The sequence below is a fragment of the Engystomops pustulosus genome, chromosome 3, assembly GCF_040894005.1.
Source record: "Engystomops pustulosus chromosome 3, aEngPut4.maternal, whole genome shotgun sequence".
In the NCBI taxonomy this organism is placed as follows: domain Eukaryota; kingdom Metazoa; phylum Chordata; class Amphibia; order Anura; family Leptodactylidae; genus Engystomops; species Engystomops pustulosus.
The window spans coordinates 155,618,581-155,636,658 of record NC_092413.1 but is presented as its reverse complement, the minus strand read 5'-3'; the positions used below and the strand labels follow the sequence as shown (position 1 = coordinate 155,636,658).

Below are 18,078 nucleotides of genomic sequence, written 5' to 3'. Positions count from 1 at the left end.
TCACCACTACAAAAATGACTAGGGGATAATTGTGTTCTTAGTGTTGGGACTTTTCTTGCAACACACTGCATTTTATTTTGCAAAATTTTAGATATGGTTTCATCTGTTTTAAGAAGAGGTAAGTGCAGAATTATTGTTTTTCTTTTTAATTGTATTTCTTTCGGAATGTTCGTGAATCAGGCTATTTCTTAGAATTTTTGAAACTATTTTATCTGCCCTGTCTACCATCCAAAACGGATAGTCTTTTTGTTCGTTTATTAAGGACTTTATTTTTTTCTTTTTGAAAAGTATCCACGCTAGAACAGTTTCTTTTATGCCGTATTAATTCCCCAGTAGGAATGTTTTTAATTACATGTTTCAAATGGCAGGAATATCTGCTCTTAGAATGGAATTAGTGGCTGTAGGTTTGGTGTATGGGCTGCTGGATATTTTATCATTACCTTCCATAGTGATATCTAGATAATTGATTTTATTTTTTTGGAGGGATGAGGCAAATTTTAAATTCATGTTGTTACAATTAAGATATTGTACAAAATTGATCGCTTCTGACTCCGTTCCCCCCCACACCAGGAGGAGATTGTCTATGAAACGTCCATACCACTTGATGTGGGGGAGGAAGGGATTGTCAGGAGAGAATAGCATGCACTCTTCCCATTATGCCATATAGATGTTTGCCAGATATGGTGAGCATTTGCCCCCCATCGAGGCTCCGCACTTTTGGAGAAAAAATTCTCAGTCAAATTCAAAGTAGTTGTACTTCAACAGACATCATAATAAATTCTTTTTGTTGCATCATCATAGCTACTATATGTATGTAAATGTTCACCCAGTGCTTATAATGCAATGTCGTGCACCAAAGATGGATACAGTCCTATTACATCACATGTAAGCCAAAATTCTTCACCATTCCATTCCTTGTCATCTAACATGCTGATGAAATGTTTAGTGTCCCTGAGGAATCCCGGTAGTGCAGTGACCAGTGGCTGCAAATGGACATCCACCCACTCACCCAAGTGTTCACTGACCCAATACCTGCAACTATTGGTCTAAATGGAGGGGAGAAAAATTTTTTGTGAATCTTGGGGAGCGATTGGAATATCGGAACCACCGGGCACCAGGTAATCAGCAATTTATTTATCAATGATTCCTAAATGAAAACCTTCTTCAACCAACTTATTAAGAATGGAAGAAAAGCACTTAATAGGGTCATTTTTTATTTTGCATGTGTGGTGTCTAATTGGCGCTGGCTAATCCGACTTGCCTTTATAATCCGGCACTTCCCTTCACTCTCTGCCGAATCTGTTCCTGTGGCATGCCTGTGTTCCTGTGGCGGTCCTGTACTCCTGTGGTGGTCATGTGTTCCTGTGGCGGTGCTGTGTTCCCTTGGTGGTCCTGTGTTCCTGTGGCAGTCCTATGTTACTGTGGGGGTTCTGTGTTCCTGTGGCAGTCCTGTGTTCCTGTGGCGGTCCTGTACTCCTGTGGTGGTCCAGTACTCCTGTGGCTGTCCTGTATCCCAGTGGCCATCCTGAGGTACTGCCATCCCGAGGTCCTGTCATCCAAAGGTCCTGCCTAGCCTGCTTCCCTACCTGGGCTGCCACCGCGGGCCTAGTCGCACCTGTGGAACGACCTGGTGGCTTCCTGCCGCAGCAAGACCATACCGCTTTGCGGCAGGCTCTGGCAAAGACCCATCACATGACTTGCAGGCTGAAAACAGCAGGAGGAGCTGCAGGAGGAAGTCCCTGCCCCCCAGTGCCCATTAAAGGCATCGGTACTCAATCGAGTACCAGTGAAAGGTTTCAGCGCTAAGGAGAGGGGGCCCCGGGCCTTAATCCCCTAGTGTTGTGATCAGTGTCCACACCGTAGTGAGCCGATGCGGGTCCCTCCCTCTAAAGGGCCCAGTCAAGGTCGCACCTCTTGCGACCGGGATTGTTACTTCCCTGCCAGTAATACATCTATATGGAGCCGCTTCACCCCCAGTAATATATCTACATACAGCCGCCTCACCCCCAGTAATACATCTATATAAAGGTGCCTCACCCCCAGTAATACATCTATATACAGTCGCCTCACCCCAGGCCAGTAATACATCTAAATACAGCCGCCAACCCCCTAGTAATACATATACATACAGTTGTCTCACCCCTAGTAATACATCTATATACAGATGCCTCACCCTCAGTAATAAATGTATATATAAAGCTGCCTGACCTCCAGTAATACATGTACATACAGCCACCTCACCCCCAGTAATGCATCTACCACAGTAATACATCTTCATACAGCCACCAACACCTCCAGTAAAAAAAAACCCCTGCCCAGTAAAATCAATCAACCCCCCCCTACCTACCTAGTAACATCAATTACCCCCCTCACAGTACAATCAACCCCCCTACCTTGTAACATCAATCACCTCCTAGCCCAATATAATCACTCTGTGCCCAGTAACACCAATCATCCCCCCCCCCCTGCCCAGGAACATCAATTACCCCCCCCCCCCATCCCTCGTCTAGTACAATCACCCTCCTTGCCCAGCAACATCAATCACAAACCTCCACCAAGTACAATCTAGCCCCCTGCCCAATAACATTAATCACCCCCCATCCAGTAACATCAATCAGCCCGTGCCCAGTAACATCTTTAATCCCCCACCCAGTAACATCACCCACCCTGCCCAGTAACATCACCACTCTGCCAAGTAACATCAACCCCCCTGCCTAGTAACATCAACCGCCTGCAAACATTTTACTCAGCCTCCCGCGTTCCCCCAATGAGTACTGTTCCCCGCTCTGCCTCAGACACACCATTTAATACAGCCCTGCACTTAGCCTCCAATTGGCTGCAGTGGTGCCATGACTTTTCTTGACTCCCTACCCAACAAATTGTAATGTGGTGAAGCTCTATATCAGTGGTGGTGAACCTACGGCACTGGTGCCAGAGGCGGCACTCGGAGCCCTTTCTGTGGGCACCCAGGCCATCACCCCAGCATGAAGTTCACCAGACAGGACTCAAAGAATCTTCCTATAGAATCTTCCTACAATGATAGGTGAATTTGCCCTCCTCCTTTTAAATGCATTGGTGTCTTTAGGAGGCTGAACAATTAAAAGTTGTCAAAGAACGAGGAGAAATAAATTACTGCTTAAATTGCTGCCCTGGCACTTTGCACTGCACTGGCACTTTTGGTTGAAGTTTGGGCACTCAGGCTCTAAAAGGTTCGCCATCACTGCTCTATATGGTACAAATTTATTTTAATTTTGTGTTTATTTTTATAGAAAAAAATTGTTTTGTTTATCATCTGAGTGCTGGTTCAATACTGTATACTGCAATAATGATATAAAGGCTGTCACCCAATGTATGCACATAAAGATACAGGGTACCTGTCATAAGGATTTCTGGTCCTTCTATTTAATGGGAGATTTAACTTGATTTAACTTTAAGCAAGAATAGATCTTTGAACACTCTATTTACATGACTAGTAATGTGTCAAGGGGATGGAGTAGAGACATGCTGAGATGTTCCCTCCTGGCTTAATTCATGTTCCACAATCCAGGTCATCATTATAAATCTGGGTGGGTCTGCTAAAGGTCCCTTATGATGATGCACTTGTCCTACAGGAGACTAAGGAAGCATTACTCTCCTTTTCTGTTTTTCTGTTAAAGGGGTATTCCAGGAATAAGCAAAATTCATATTCAAATGGGTCATTAAAAAAAAACCTAATGTGTTATTTATAATTTTAGTCCTGTTAGCATACAAATGTTGTGGACATAGACTATGATGATGAATTAAAATCGTACTGGCTCTTTAATCGGTCCATTGATTTTGCCCCTGTGGAGAAGACATAGGAAGAAGATGGGCGCTGGTCACATGTTCATATCACATGTCCTGTGAAGACAGCTTAGTTTGGCTGTAGGTACAGTACTTGCTTGCAGTGCAGCCAGTATGGCCAGTGTTGTGGTGAAACTCATCTCGATGAGGTAATTTGCAATGGCAGTTAGACATCATTACTAGAGATGAGCGAGCACTAAAATGCTCGGGTGCTCGTTATTCGAGACGAACTTTTCCCGATGCTCGAGTGCTCGTCTCGAATAACGAGCCCCATTGAAGTCAATGGGAGACCCGAGCATTTTTTAAATAAAACTGAACAGTAAAAGAACAGTGCAAAAAAAAAATTTTCAGATGTTTGCAGATGTTTTACTTGTAAGAACACATTGAAATAACACTATTCTTCACTTTGCAGGTGTTCGCGCGTGTCTCCCGCTAAGTTAGGAGATGTGCACGAACATCTGGAATGTGAAGAATAGTGTTCTTTCAAGGTGTTCTGCACTTAAATGGTCCTGTATTCACAGTTTTTAATGTTTTAATTCTATTCTTCACTTTGCAGATGTTAGCGCGTGTCTTCCGATAATGTCGGAGATGTGCGCGCACATCAGCAATGTGAAGAATAGTGTTATTTAAATGTGTTCTGCACTTAAATGCTCCTGTATTCACTGTTTTTAATGTTTTAATTCTATTCTTCACATTGCAGGTGTGCGTGCGTATCTCCCAATAGGTTCGGAGATACGCGTGCACAGCTGCAAAGTGAAGAATAGAATTAAAACATTAAAAACAGTGAATACAGGACCATTTAAGTGCAGAACACATTGAAAGAACAATATTCTTCACATTCCAGATGTTCCGAACATCTCCGAACCTAGCGGGAGACACGCGCGAACACCTGGAAAGTGAAGAATAGTGTTATTTCAATGTGTTCTTACAAGTAAAACATCTGCAAACATGTGTAATATTTTTTTTTTTACAATAAAAATACTTTTATTCAATTTATTTTATTAATTTACTGCTCGATCTCGAGCCGGCGAGATACTCGTCCGAGTAACGAGCCGGTCCGAGTATGCTAATACTCGACCGAGCAGTATACTCGCTCATCTCTAATCATTACCATACCTCCCAACATTTGTGAAAGGGAAAGAGGGACAAAATGGCGGCATGCGTAGCGTGCCGCGGCGATCCCCCTAAGCCACACCCCCAATCACTCCCTGGCCACGCCCCAAATTTTAGCCATATTATAATAATAAAAATCATCTTAATAAAAAAAAAAAAAATTATCCTCATTGGGATTTGAACCCAGAACCTACAGTGTCCATGTACAATAATGACACAGTGCCCCAACCAACTGAGCTATAATCTCAGCAATTAACAAGGTGTAGAATTTTGGTAACTAAGAACTATGACTATTGTTACACTGTGACACAGATTAATGCCTTGGTATATAGAGAGGGATCTTCTCAGAGATTATTGTAATTATTGAGACTATTATTATTATTATGGAGATGATTATTATTATTATTATTGAGATGATTATTATTATTTTTACTATTATTAATAATCATCTCCATAATAATAAAAATAATAAAATTTATAGTCTCAATAATGATAATAATAATCTCTGAGAAGATCCCTCTCTATAGATCAGTGCATTAGTTTGTGTCACAGTGTAAATGGCAGATAACACTTCTTAGTTACCAGAAATCCTCAGCTCTGTATCACTGGGCTTAAAGCTCAGTTAGTTAAGCTCCTGTCTGCAGTGCAGAGGGTCCCAGGTTCGAATCTCAGCCTGAGCAAAACTTTATTTAATTTAATTAAATAAAGAGCTTGTGTCTGGGGAAGCCCTGGAGACCATATATGGACAGATACTGATCTGACCTGATGACGTGGTCCCTGCTCTCTCCGCTAACCGACACTTCTCTGAAAAGGATTCCCTGCCCGATGTCTGTAGAAGCCATTCTGTACTGTGAGTTCAGACTTTCAAAGTATTTACTATGCGGACACAGCGCCGGGACCTGGGGGGGAAATCCTTGACAATCTCATAGCTGCCCGTGACGCGGGGCAGAGGTAAGAAAAACGGGAAAGTCCCGTCAAAATCGGGACGGTTGGGAGCTATGTCATTACTATGGTAACATAGCAGGCCTGTCTATTATATCATTAATGGGAGCAAAGCATGAGAGGGAAGAGCTGTTACAGAGAAATGAGGGATCATAGGACTTGTAGTTTCCAGTGGCGGCCATCTTGGTGATAACTGTAACTACTTGTCAAAGCCCATAAAATTTTCTGAATCATAAAAACAAACCATTTAAGCTCCATTTTCTGATTAATGACATTGAGATGTATTCACTTATTTATAACATTATGGGTTTTTGTAGCAGATGTGGATATTCTCAGAATACCCCTTTAAAGAGAACCCGTCATGCAAAATAACCCCCCTAAACTAAATATATTTTCATAAACTGCAATTAGAGAGCATTGCCTCTATCCCTTCATTGTCCCTCTACATGCCTGTAAACCTAAGCAATGAGGTCCTAAAGCTGTATGCAAATGACCTGTGAAATGTCCAATGAAGCATTAGCATATTCAAGCTGTCCACTCTATTCATGAGTGGGAGGCACAGCCACACCCCCAGTGCATGACTGACAGCCTGTATAATGATGTGAGGCTGTATAATGATGTGCTTCCTGGTGCTGGTGGCCACGCCCCCTGCAGCCTGTGTGTGCATGTGTGTGTGTTTAGGAGAGATACAGCAGCTCCAGGCAGCCATGTTACAGCAGAACATGTCAGATTCATGTGTAGCTGATGTTTGTGTCTCTCACCTGTGTATTAGGAGGATGCAGCATGTCAGCAGATAAAGTACAGACACTAGCCATGCTTTACTATACATTACACACAGACATGAGCAGGGGGAGGAGAGGGGAGGGGTAACAGGGGTGACATCACTGCCTCTGACCATGTGACCAGCCTCATTTACATGATAAAGAATAGATGATTTTGCAATGATTAATGTATGAATTGACTACATAAAGGCTGGGATGGATCCTTGTGATCTGCTCCAACAGGTAGTAGTGACAGGACAAGTGACACAGACCTGATGACAGGTGTCCTTTAAGCTTGTGAGATAGTTCTTTTAGTTCTACTGTGCCTGGTAAGAAAACTCTCTACTACTGTTGAGTGAGGCAATGTATCACTCTATAGCTGACAACAGACTCTTCTTCCCCTGCCCTCTGAATAGAACTCTGTGGGGGAGAAGTATCAGGCAGTAGCGCATGTACTGCCACCCTGTGATGTTCCCTCCTGCCCCTACCGCCATGCTGCATATTTAAAGAGGCCCCCGTCTCCGGATAAATCTGGTGGGCGGCAGTACTGACCTTAAATTCTACACTAGGTCCTCCCTGTAGTTGAATTGTGCTCTATGTCTTTTCCCACTCCGCCAACTCCCACGTTCACTTAGAAAGGAGTTGGTGTAAGGGGGGGAATCCTAGCCGTGCACCAGGAATTATTTCAGGGCTTGTAAAAATATACACCACAAGGTTTCTTATATTCACCTTCACTATTCAGTTATACAAAGTTGAAAATGCAAGCTGTTATTCTATAAATGAATAACATTTCCCATATAAGTGATGTATTTCATGAATCATACAAATTGGATTTAATTACCGTATTTTTTGGACTATAAGGCGCACTAAAAATACTTTGATTTTCTCAGAAATCAAAGGTGCGCCTTATAGTCTAGTGCGCCTTGTATATGAACCATACGTACAGACAACAGCTGCCTTGAACTGTGCACAGGTCTGCCGCCTACTGGTCATTCACCCTTATAATCAGGTGCGCCTTATACTCCGGTGCGCCTTATATGAACCTAGACGTTTTAGCAGGCATTTATTGATGGTGTGCCTTATACTCAGGTGCGCCTTATAGTCCGAAAAATACTGCAATATGCATTGCAGAATCAACCTTAATTCATGCCGAACTTCTGTTTCCATTTATCAAAAAATTAGCAAATGCTTAAGTTGTGTAATTCAAATATGACTCCATTATATCCCTTTTTATACATTTATTTTTTACCTAAAACACAAACTAACAGGTATTATTTCACAAAAATAGGATACATGAGATAGTTTTATCATGTGGAGAGATCATATCTACTTTGGAAGTGGTGTGGTTTTTGGAACTACTTCTACATTGGGAATGTTTTCAGTAACTGGAATATTCTTGGCGGGTCCAGGGCATTGGTTTGATGTTGAAGCCTTCTCAGGGAAAGGGAGAATAAATGATTTTGATGGTTTGTCTTGTCCTTTCTTGCCTGGTTTTGCTCCTTTATTCTGTTTATCTTGCTCTATAGGAGAAGCTGTTGTTGGTGCCTGATCTGGAGAAAGATATGTAATGGTGCCAACTGTTTTAGGTGGATCTGAGGGAGGACCATGAGGCTGTTGTGGTTGACCGTGATGATGCTCATAATTGTGAAGATGCTCATGTTCATGTTCATGATCATGCTCATGCTCATGACTTCCACTGTCATGGTCATGATCATGTTTGTGGTCATGTTTGTGGCCATGTTTGTGGCCATGCTTAGAGTGACCATGTCCATGTCTGTGGCCATGCTTTTTTCCTTTTCCCTTGTCTCCTTTCTTTCCATGATCTTTTTTGTCATTTCTTGGATGATCAGCACTGTGGCCTTCATTATGCCTCTGCTCCTCCACATTGGCCGCCTAAATATAAAGGCAATATCATTTTTAAGTAAAACTACTCTTCTAAGATCATTGTAAAATATGTGTATTGTTTTTAATTTTGAAAATCAATGCATAAAAGCAAAATGAAAAAGTGCTAGTGATTAGTAATAAATAGCTGCCACATATATGCAGTTCCAAATGCCTGAACGAAAATCTTGCTACAAAGCTAATGTTTTTGGAAGTGATCATTTCACCACTATACCCACAGCTATAGTACAGCTATAAGTAGCAGCAATAAGTAAAGAGTAATGACTGTAAGCAACCATGTATTGATGTATCTTTGACCTCTGATATGTGCAGCCAATAGCTTAGAGTATTCCACTAAATTACCAAGGTCTTTCCTATACAGACCATCATGGAAAAGCATTTACTGCCAACTATGACAATTTAAACGAAATCTACAATCAAAATCAAGCATGTTAAACTTGGGGTTTTCACTCATTGATCAAGGCACTGTGACTGTGGTAATCATTTTATATTTGTTATGCATGGCCCTATTTCTTATAAAATCAACTTTTAAAATTATGACCAGAGATGGGCTCTGGGGGTGTTTTTAGAGCCATCCTGTGTTGTAGCTTCATAGGCTATTACACTGCACTTCCCCCTCCTACTTTGTGCTGAAACTTCCACTGCGGTCTTGAGATTACAGTAGGCATAGTGGTAATAAATAAGAAGATTACCACAGTCACAGTGCCTGGATCTATGAGTGAGTGTTTCTGGTTTATCATGCTTGATTTTGATGGTAGATTTCCTTTAACAGCACATGCAAAGCAATATGCAGGGGGATTGGGGGTAGTGAGACATTGCAAAAAATATCTCATACAGAAGTATAAAGTGGAGAGTACTGATAGGCCAATTATCCTTTAACATGTAATATAATCATATTTTTTTTACCTTATGTAGTGTAATTGTAATGTGGTCTTGTTAACTTGTACTGTCCTGTAACCGTTTGTTTGCAACTGAAGAACTAGCAACATGTAAGAACCCATCTGTCGTAGTGTATGTATGTAACTGTAACGTTAAGCCTGTCTCTGTGTGTAAGAACTGCCGAAACACTGTGTACAAAACAATTTCCCCCAGGGGATCAACAAAGTACTATAGTATTGTATTGTATAAAATTTTTGTCATACCTCTGGTTCAAATATGTCACAGGTGACATTTAGAACATTCTTCTCATCTGGAGTGCTCCAATGTGATACTGCTTTACTCTTGCAGTAGCCAGTATGCTAGTGAAATAAATAAATTGAAATGTTACATCTAATATACAGTAAGTTTGTGGCATTAATATACAGATGGAACTCCGTTATACAACATCAGGGCTTAGACAATACCACAAAACAAATAGATAACACCCATGCTGACCACAATATAGAGAGAAGGAATATTACTGGGTTCAGCATTGTGCACCGTCCTACTCAGCTTTCCTATCTTATTACATGCAGAAAAGGCAAACATTAATAACCAATAATATTTTCATATACTTACTGCAAATTCACAGTCCAAAGGCTCACACAGAGATACATCTTCAGCTGATTTGTTACAAGTAGACTCATGAACTGTAAATTCCACATGGTAAGCTCTTCCTGCTACCACCTAAACAAAAAAACGGTGATCATAATGAGTTAATGTGTGTATGTCAGAGATTGCCACATGCAAAGTCAGTCATTTGTAGATGTACCTAGCACCACCACTATCACCCAAAATTTAAAGAAGGTTTTCATTTCAGTCCACTTAAAGTCTTCATTTGCCCTACAAAGGATGAATGGAGTAGTAGTGCCTATGCTTGAATGCTGCTACATTTACATAGCTCAGCACTGTGGTTGTGAGATAAATAGGGGACTACTGAGTGATTGTGTGGGTCCTAGCAGTTTGGAATGAAGATAAATATATTTTGTTAGAAACCCACCCCCTAAAAAATGTCAGCAAATTAAACTTTTCTCAAAATATAAAAAATTATGTGCACATTACACAAAGACTGAAGCAAAGTGGAACCTTGGCTTTCTCCTGTGGACAGCTATTTACAAATTCATTACAATTCATTATAGGGGAGGATTACTGTATGACTAGACCAGTGATGGCCAACATTTTGGTAGCTGCTTTAAGATAATGACCAGGGTGTAAGAAGCACACACCGCAGATGATTTTCCTATCCCTCCTATAGTCTCTGAAATGGACCTTTCTCTGCCGCTGACAGGACAAGAATGGGACACAGTTCTAGTGTTACCAGCTGTCTAGGTGCATGTCAGCAATAAATTTAGTGCCGGTGGGAGCTCCCACTCCACTGCCAAACTAACTATCTTTACTAATGAAGATAAGATGGCCATTGTTCGCACCACTCTCTCAGATGGAAAATTACCTTAACTCTGGGTGCTTATGCCAAAAAAACGAGATGCTTAAAGGCAGAGCAGCAAGTAGACAGTGTCAGCATCCAGAGGGAACAGGGGCTCTTTTACCTCCATTAGTGAAGGGGCTGAGTGGCTCTCTCAGCATGAGCATTGCTCCACTTATGGATGCTGTCAGCAAAAATGTTTCGGCATGTCATAGGTTAGCCAACACTGGATTAGACACATGCACTTTAAAGGAAATCTACCATTTGTTTTCAAACATTGTGAACTAAACATACCTTGAGATTGCTGTAGCTACACTGTTGCAGAAACACATTGTTTAATCCCTGATCCAAGTGGTTCTGCTCAAAAAACAATTATAAAATTCAGGATGTTGGGAAAGCTGGGTTGCATGCAAAGAGAAATAACGTAGCTTCCTAAACTGTCCAGACAGCACTAATCAACGTGAGCAGGATGACTCATACCCAGCAGCTGGGGGAGGGTGCACCGATTGATTACTTCTGACTGTCAGGGACAACACAGTGAATACAGCATTCTCTGGAGCAGTGCATAATTAGGGGAGAAGAGCCTGGGCAGCCACAGGAGCGACAGAGCCTCATTATCATAATATTATAATTGTAAAATCAGTAAAACACTCAGTTGAGGGATTAAACAAGATATGTTTCTGTGTAGCTTGAGTGTAGCTACAGCAGTCTCAAGGTAGGTTTGGTTCATAATGCATAAAATCAAATGGTAGATTTCCTTTGAGGAATAAATTATGAATTATTTCCTGATTTTATTCTTTCTTTACCTGCTTAGCTCCTTTTGTAACATTTCCAAGGCTAAAATATTTGTTGTAGTTACTCTCTTTATTAAATTTCTCCAGGCTCTTCTTTGCAACCTCCTGGATATCACTATCATTTAGCGGACTGTAAAAATGGCAGCCGGCACAACCAAAATCCAACCGAGCAGCTACAGTATAAAACAGATAAAATGTCAGATGATACATTTCAAAAATGTTTATGAATTTCAGGACTTACATAACTTTTCCTTATGTTAAATATGCTATGTTAAATAAATTAAATTAAATTAAATGTAAATGCCCTGATGGGAAGGCAGAACATAAACAGTTGATTTAAACAATTGAATTAAATGAGATCATTACAAAAACAGGGGATCAGTCAGTCATAGAGTCACTGTTTAAAACAACCCCAGATAATACCAGAATAAAAATTAAAGGGGTGTTCCCATTTCAGCAAATTAATGTTATTGTTTGTTTTAAAAAACATTATACAGCTTTCCAATATGCTTTCTGTATCAAATTCTTACGGTTTTCTATATCTCTGCTTGCTGTCATTCTAAAGAAAGCTTCTGCGTATACTTCCAGTGGACAGGAATCTGACCATGGTCACACAGGTGCACAGCTTGTTATATCATAGAGAGTAATCAGAGCTGTGTGTTATAACGAGCCATGCACCTGTGTAACCATGGTCAGATTTCTATGCACTAGAAGTAAACATAGAAGCTTTCTATAGAATGACAGCAAGCAGAGATATAGAAAAATGCAAGAAATTGATACAGAAAGTATATTGGAAAGATGTATAACTTTTTATAATACAAACAATACCATTAATTTGTTGAAATGGGTACACCCCTTTAAGTTCAGTTTAAAAACAAGGATGTGACAAGGGATGATGATAGCTGTATAGTATTTTTCCAAAGTGTATAGATATGAGTTTTGTATCATCTGAAGGGACCTTACCTGGACTCAGTGTGCAATCATAGCTGTGGAGGTGAGCAATTCTTTTTGGTTTATTTAATTGAAATATTACTTTGCACTGTCCAAAAACCTGCAACAACAAATGCAAATTTAGAAATTATCAGTGACATGAATGCAATATTTTTCACCACAAAATATCATTCACTGTATGTTGTATTACAAGGGTTGTAGCATTATTAAAAAAATAATAAGCCATATCACAAATGATAATATTATAAACAGGGTGAATGCCTTAGATTGTAAGCTTAATTGTCTTGCAAGGAGTGTAACATTAAACATATAATAAGCAATATTCTAGGACAGTGATGGCGAACCTTTTAGAGATCGAGTGCCCAAACTAGAACCAGACCTAATTATTTAAATGCAAAGTGCCAACATAGCAATTTAAGTGGTAACATCTCACTACCTGTTTTGTCAAGGCTTTTTAATTGTATCATCGCCCTGATGACACCAAAACAGTTGCAAGAAAGAGGAGAAATTCAGATTCATTGTAGCTTCCTTCCAGGGTCCCCTGAACAGGATGAGTTGCTGGGCCCAGAGCAGGAACTACAATTATAACACAGCCTTGTCTGCACCTCCTTGCTCCTCCTGTAGTTCCAGGCTGCTTTAGGATATGTAGCTTTAAAATAGACCTGATCACAGCATGTCCTAGGTGGCCAGGGACTGCAGGAGGAGGTTTGAGTCCTGTCTAGGGTGATGGCCTGGGTGCCCACAGAGAGTGCTCCGAGTTCCACCTCTTGCACCCATGCCATAGGTTCGCCACCACTGTTCTAGGATAATATTATAAAGAGGGTGCATTCCTTAGTTTGTAAGATTTATTGGAGCACAGAGGCAGTAATTATAACTGCCTACCCATTTTCTTGGTGCTAAGTCATCCATATATATATGGATATATATACAGTATGTTTTGTTTCCATTTGATTAGCATGGACAGCGGTGTAATGTCTTGTCTCTTACATCTGAATAAAAAAGCTATTTGCTTGGTCAAGTCTAGAATTTATTGGGAGGTCAAGAGACGTATCAACACACGTCAATTGGCATGGCAAACATTTAATCTCCAATTCCTAGGCAATAGATACAAGAATATAGGAGGAGTTTAATAAACAGTTAAATGTTGTCTACTTACGGCTTCATGACGGGGTTTGGCTTGACAGTCTGTCCACAGACGTCGACTCAGGACATGGCATTCAGTTTCTAAAACATCCAATGTCAGGTAAAATACAGAGCCATTCTCCTCCTGTGAATCAAAAACAATGTATCATAGTAAATAAGGTTACAAGAAGCCCATGAAGTCCAATATATTAATTGATCCATAGGAAGGGAAAAAAACACTGCAAGGCTGATGCCAATTGTCCCAAAACAATTCTTTCCAATTATTGATCAACAGAATCAATAAGTTTTGCCATACAATGTTATATTATTGCTCTCTAGAAAGGCATCCAGGCACCTGTTGAACACATCCCAATTATCAGCCATTACAACATCTTGTGGCAGAGAGTTCCATAGTCTCTCTGCTCTTACAGTAAAGAATCTCTGTCTATGGAACCACCTCTATTCTAGGTGTAGAGGATACCCCCTTGTCTTGGCCTAGGTCAGTGATGGCAAACCTTTTAGAGGCCAAGTGCCTAAATAACAACAAGGACCCACTTATTTATCGCAAACTGCCAACACAGAAATTTAATTTGTGATTTATACTCCCTTCTCTGTCACAGTTTTCATTGATACGAGCACCTGAGGACACCAATAAAGCAGGAAATAGTCCCAGGTAGAGCTGTCACTGTAAAATACCTCAGTGCACAGCAAGTCCTGGGCTGTCTGGGACTGCAGGAAGATACCTGGAGTCCTCTCTGGTGATGGCCTGAGTGCCCACAGAAAGGGCTCTGAGTGCCACCTCTGGCACCAGTGCCATAGGTTAGCCATCACTGGCCTAGGTAATAAAATGTCTCCCCTTAGTTGTCATAGCCCTAATCTTTGTAATCTGTCAATTTATTCTAGTCGTGTGTCACTTTCTCAAATTATCCATCAATATCTAAAACATACTAGATTTCACTAAATCCACCCTTCCTTATCTACCCAAAAATGTCTTACCAGTGATTTGGCAACATTTACAACAGATAATCATAATTGGGGATATTTATAAAATTTTCAAGAAGAAAAGGATTTCTTTGTTACTCATGGCAACCAGCTGAAGCTCAGCTTTTATTTCCTATAATGCTCTTGAAAAATTAAAGAAGTGCTTTGAATGGTTGCTATGAGCATCATATGAACAGTTTATTTTGGGATAATTGTAAATACAGCACTCAGGCAAATGATGTCATATGTATATTAGATACTATCATAGATGAGCGATAGAACTATGTAGGTTTCTACTAATGAAGGTATTTTATTTTCATTGCATTGCTTAACCACATAAAGCATAGGCTACAAATACTATAAAATACGGATACCAGCAGTGAGTGGATAGTATTAAAAAGTTAAAAAGTCTGTGCCTACTATAAAGACTACATTGCCCCCTAGTAGTCATCAACATGAGGAATAATGAAACTATAACTGAACTTGTGGAACTAGGGGTTTGGTATGATTTTGACAATTATTCTTCAAATCATTCATAATTAAAGCTGATTGATATTATTGTATGTGTGCACTTTATGTAATTGTCTATACAATTATATTGTCTATAATCTGTCTCAGCTTCTGCACAAATGATTATGGCGATTTCCAGTAAAATAAGAACAATATTTGATATGAATCACGTGTACATCATACTTACATCAAACTGTTCTTGCACATTGGAAATTCGTTTGAGTCCAAAGACAAAACCTTGTCTTCGGTTGGCATTTAGCTGGCGCAGAGACAAATCAGCAGCGGCTTCTGCTGCATGGTCATTACAGGCAATTGAAGTTAACACAGGTTCTTTAGCCCCCCGGGATGGTCCAGCAGTAGCTAAGAACACCTGGGCAGAAATCAGCAGTAATGTAGCAACCTTCATCCTTCCTAGAAGAAGGAGAAAGAGCAAGACTTGGTCAGTCTGAGTGCCACAGTATGCACTATGGTCACTGTACCCAGCTAATAAGTCATGTTACCAGCTCACTTATATACTTAGTTAACTTCTGAGAGGGTATATCACCTTTAACCCTTTCAAACCTTCAGCAAACAGGAGAGTCAATGATTAGGCAAATGTCTAACACTATATTGCAAACTTAGTATGAAACCTTAAGCAAAAAATCAATGTTTTTACCATGAATGACCTTGCCACAAGATACAAAGTGTACTTCCACTTGCTTAGGCTTCTACTGCACTATTCAGATCAGCTATAGTCACCAAGAACTCACCTGCTGCAAATCACTGAGAAAACCAACAAAATTCACCAATAAAAATGCACAAAAGCAAAAATTACACAATTCTTCAGAAAGATCAAGACAAGACTATCAGGATGGCGCAGGGGAAACAAAGAAAAAAAAAAAAGAATGAGCCAGTGAGGGAGGATAACAGACTAAGTGTTCCATTCATTACTGACTACACAAAAGATTTGCATGTCATCAGGAAAGTTATCAAACAAAACTGGCATATTTTGAGACACGATCCAGCCATAGGACATCTTTTAACAGAACCAAAGATTGTCCATCGGAAATCAAAGAGTCTTAGGGATTACCTAGTACAGAGCAGTATTAGCGTGGACAATCATTTGGGGGAGGAAGCACATAAAGGTTTCTATAGATGCACACAATGCAAAGCATGTAGAAGCACGGGAGAATCACCCATGGGGGGGTATACAAAGTTTCACTTCATCTGATAATTCACAAGTATATAATTTAAAGCACTTCGCCACTTGTGATGCCATAAGGGTAATATATATGGTTATCTGTCCTTGTGGCTTAAAATATGTGGGGAGGACTATAAGAAATTTAAAAACCAGGATTGGTGAACACTTTAGAAATATCAAAAATGGAAAATTAGACCACTCTCTGTCTCCTCATTATGCTAGATACCATCAGAAAAACCCTAAAGGTGCCATTTTCCTTAGTCTAGAACAAGTGTCCCCACATTGGAGAGGAGAGGATTTGGAGAGAAAAATGAGCCAGAGAGAATCCTTTTGGATTTTTAAATTAAAGACCTTGATCCCACTGGGACTCAATTCCGATTTTGAAATTAAATGTTTCCTTTGAAAAATATTCCTTGAATATAGACCTCCACATTATAATATATTTCCCTTTATTAAATAATTTTGTTACTTTTTCTTACTCACAGTAACCTAAAAGAAGTCAAATTATAGCACTTTTCAGCACTGAGCACTTTACTTATCAAAAGATTAACGTTCACTCGTTTTATGTGTATCTCTGTATCATAAATGGAAATTCATCTACGGTTTTAGAAAATAACCTGTTTTTCAGGATATTTTAATGTCCCACGATATTTTAATATGTGACATAATGTATCTTATTTTAAAATTGTCTCTTGAATTGTACCAATTACGGTAGCATAGTGATACATATTGATATATTGTTAACTCTGTGATAGACCAATTGCTATAAATAGTTAACCATATACGCACGCCAGCAAGCCCTGGAAGAAGCTGTGAAGGCGAAACTGTCAGGCAAGGAGGACTGAACGTGCGTTTTTATATCTATACTATTGAAGGCCTTTTTATTTTTATGTTTGTAAGTAGATCGATTAAATTGTTTTTACTCAATTACAAAAACTTGCTACACTATTGCGTGTCATTTCCTCTATGGGAACGGAGCCGGAATCAGTCGGAGCTTGGCGGAACTAACAGTAAGGAGGTGTGGGTTGCAAGTCTGAAGACTGAAGATGTACACTCGGAATTAACCGCTTTCCAAGTAATCCATCTACCGGTGATGAAACGCTAACGCGGGGACACGAAGTGACGGGAGTACGCCCCCTTAACCCCGTTTTGGATATAAAGCACTAGAGGTACTGTGTAAATTAGTTTAGCACTTTTTAAAGTGTGTCTGCCTTATATACACGTCAGAGCTGACAGAGACGTTGATGCGGTGAATGATTATTATCTTGGACTATTCAGATCACAATGCAATATATACAAAACAAATATTAGAATAATGCCTAATATATTCAACAATGTAAACAAATATTTATAAATATGGAACAATACAAAATTATTCTAACTGGAAAACAGTTCTTCTAGAGAATTGGTGTCAAATACAAGGCCTTGTGTTATCTGGCCCGGCTCTTGTTTCCCTTCCCCTATGTTGTGTTCCCAGGAAAGAGGCAGGGTCTGATGCTCACCTTTCCTTACTTCCACAGAGCAGCATTCCACACTTTTTGGGCCTGCTTTACCGGGGAGCACTGAAACAAGACCACAGCTGCCGATGAGTACATTTTTCCCCAATATTGGAACAGGGGAGGGGAAAGATTTACTGGGGGCAGTGTGGTGCTCTGGCTA

The 18,078-nt window shown here is 40.1% G+C and overlaps 1 protein-coding gene across 1 annotated transcript in view; it reads right to left on the bottom strand.

Moving 5' to 3' along the window:
- LOC140122880 (uncharacterized) overlaps positions 1-15,730 on the bottom strand; it is a 34,839-nt gene extending 19,109 nt beyond the window's left edge. Inside the window, exons 1-7 of the mRNA XM_072144125.1 lie at positions 15,427-15,730; positions 13,783-13,893; positions 12,639-12,726; positions 11,688-11,848; positions 10,038-10,145; positions 9,683-9,778; positions 7,969-8,531 (exon numbers count right to left, since the gene is read on the bottom strand). Coding sequence (XP_072000226.1) covers positions 7,969-8,531; positions 9,683-9,778; positions 10,038-10,145; positions 11,688-11,848; positions 12,639-12,726; positions 13,783-13,893; positions 15,427-15,645 — 1,346 coding nt within the window. The 5' untranslated portion in view covers positions 15,646-15,730. The remainder of the gene's footprint in view (positions 1-7,968; positions 8,532-9,682; positions 9,779-10,037; positions 10,146-11,687; positions 11,849-12,638; positions 12,727-13,782; positions 13,894-15,426) is intronic.
- Between the last annotated feature and the right edge of the window lie 2,348 nt (positions 15,731-18,078).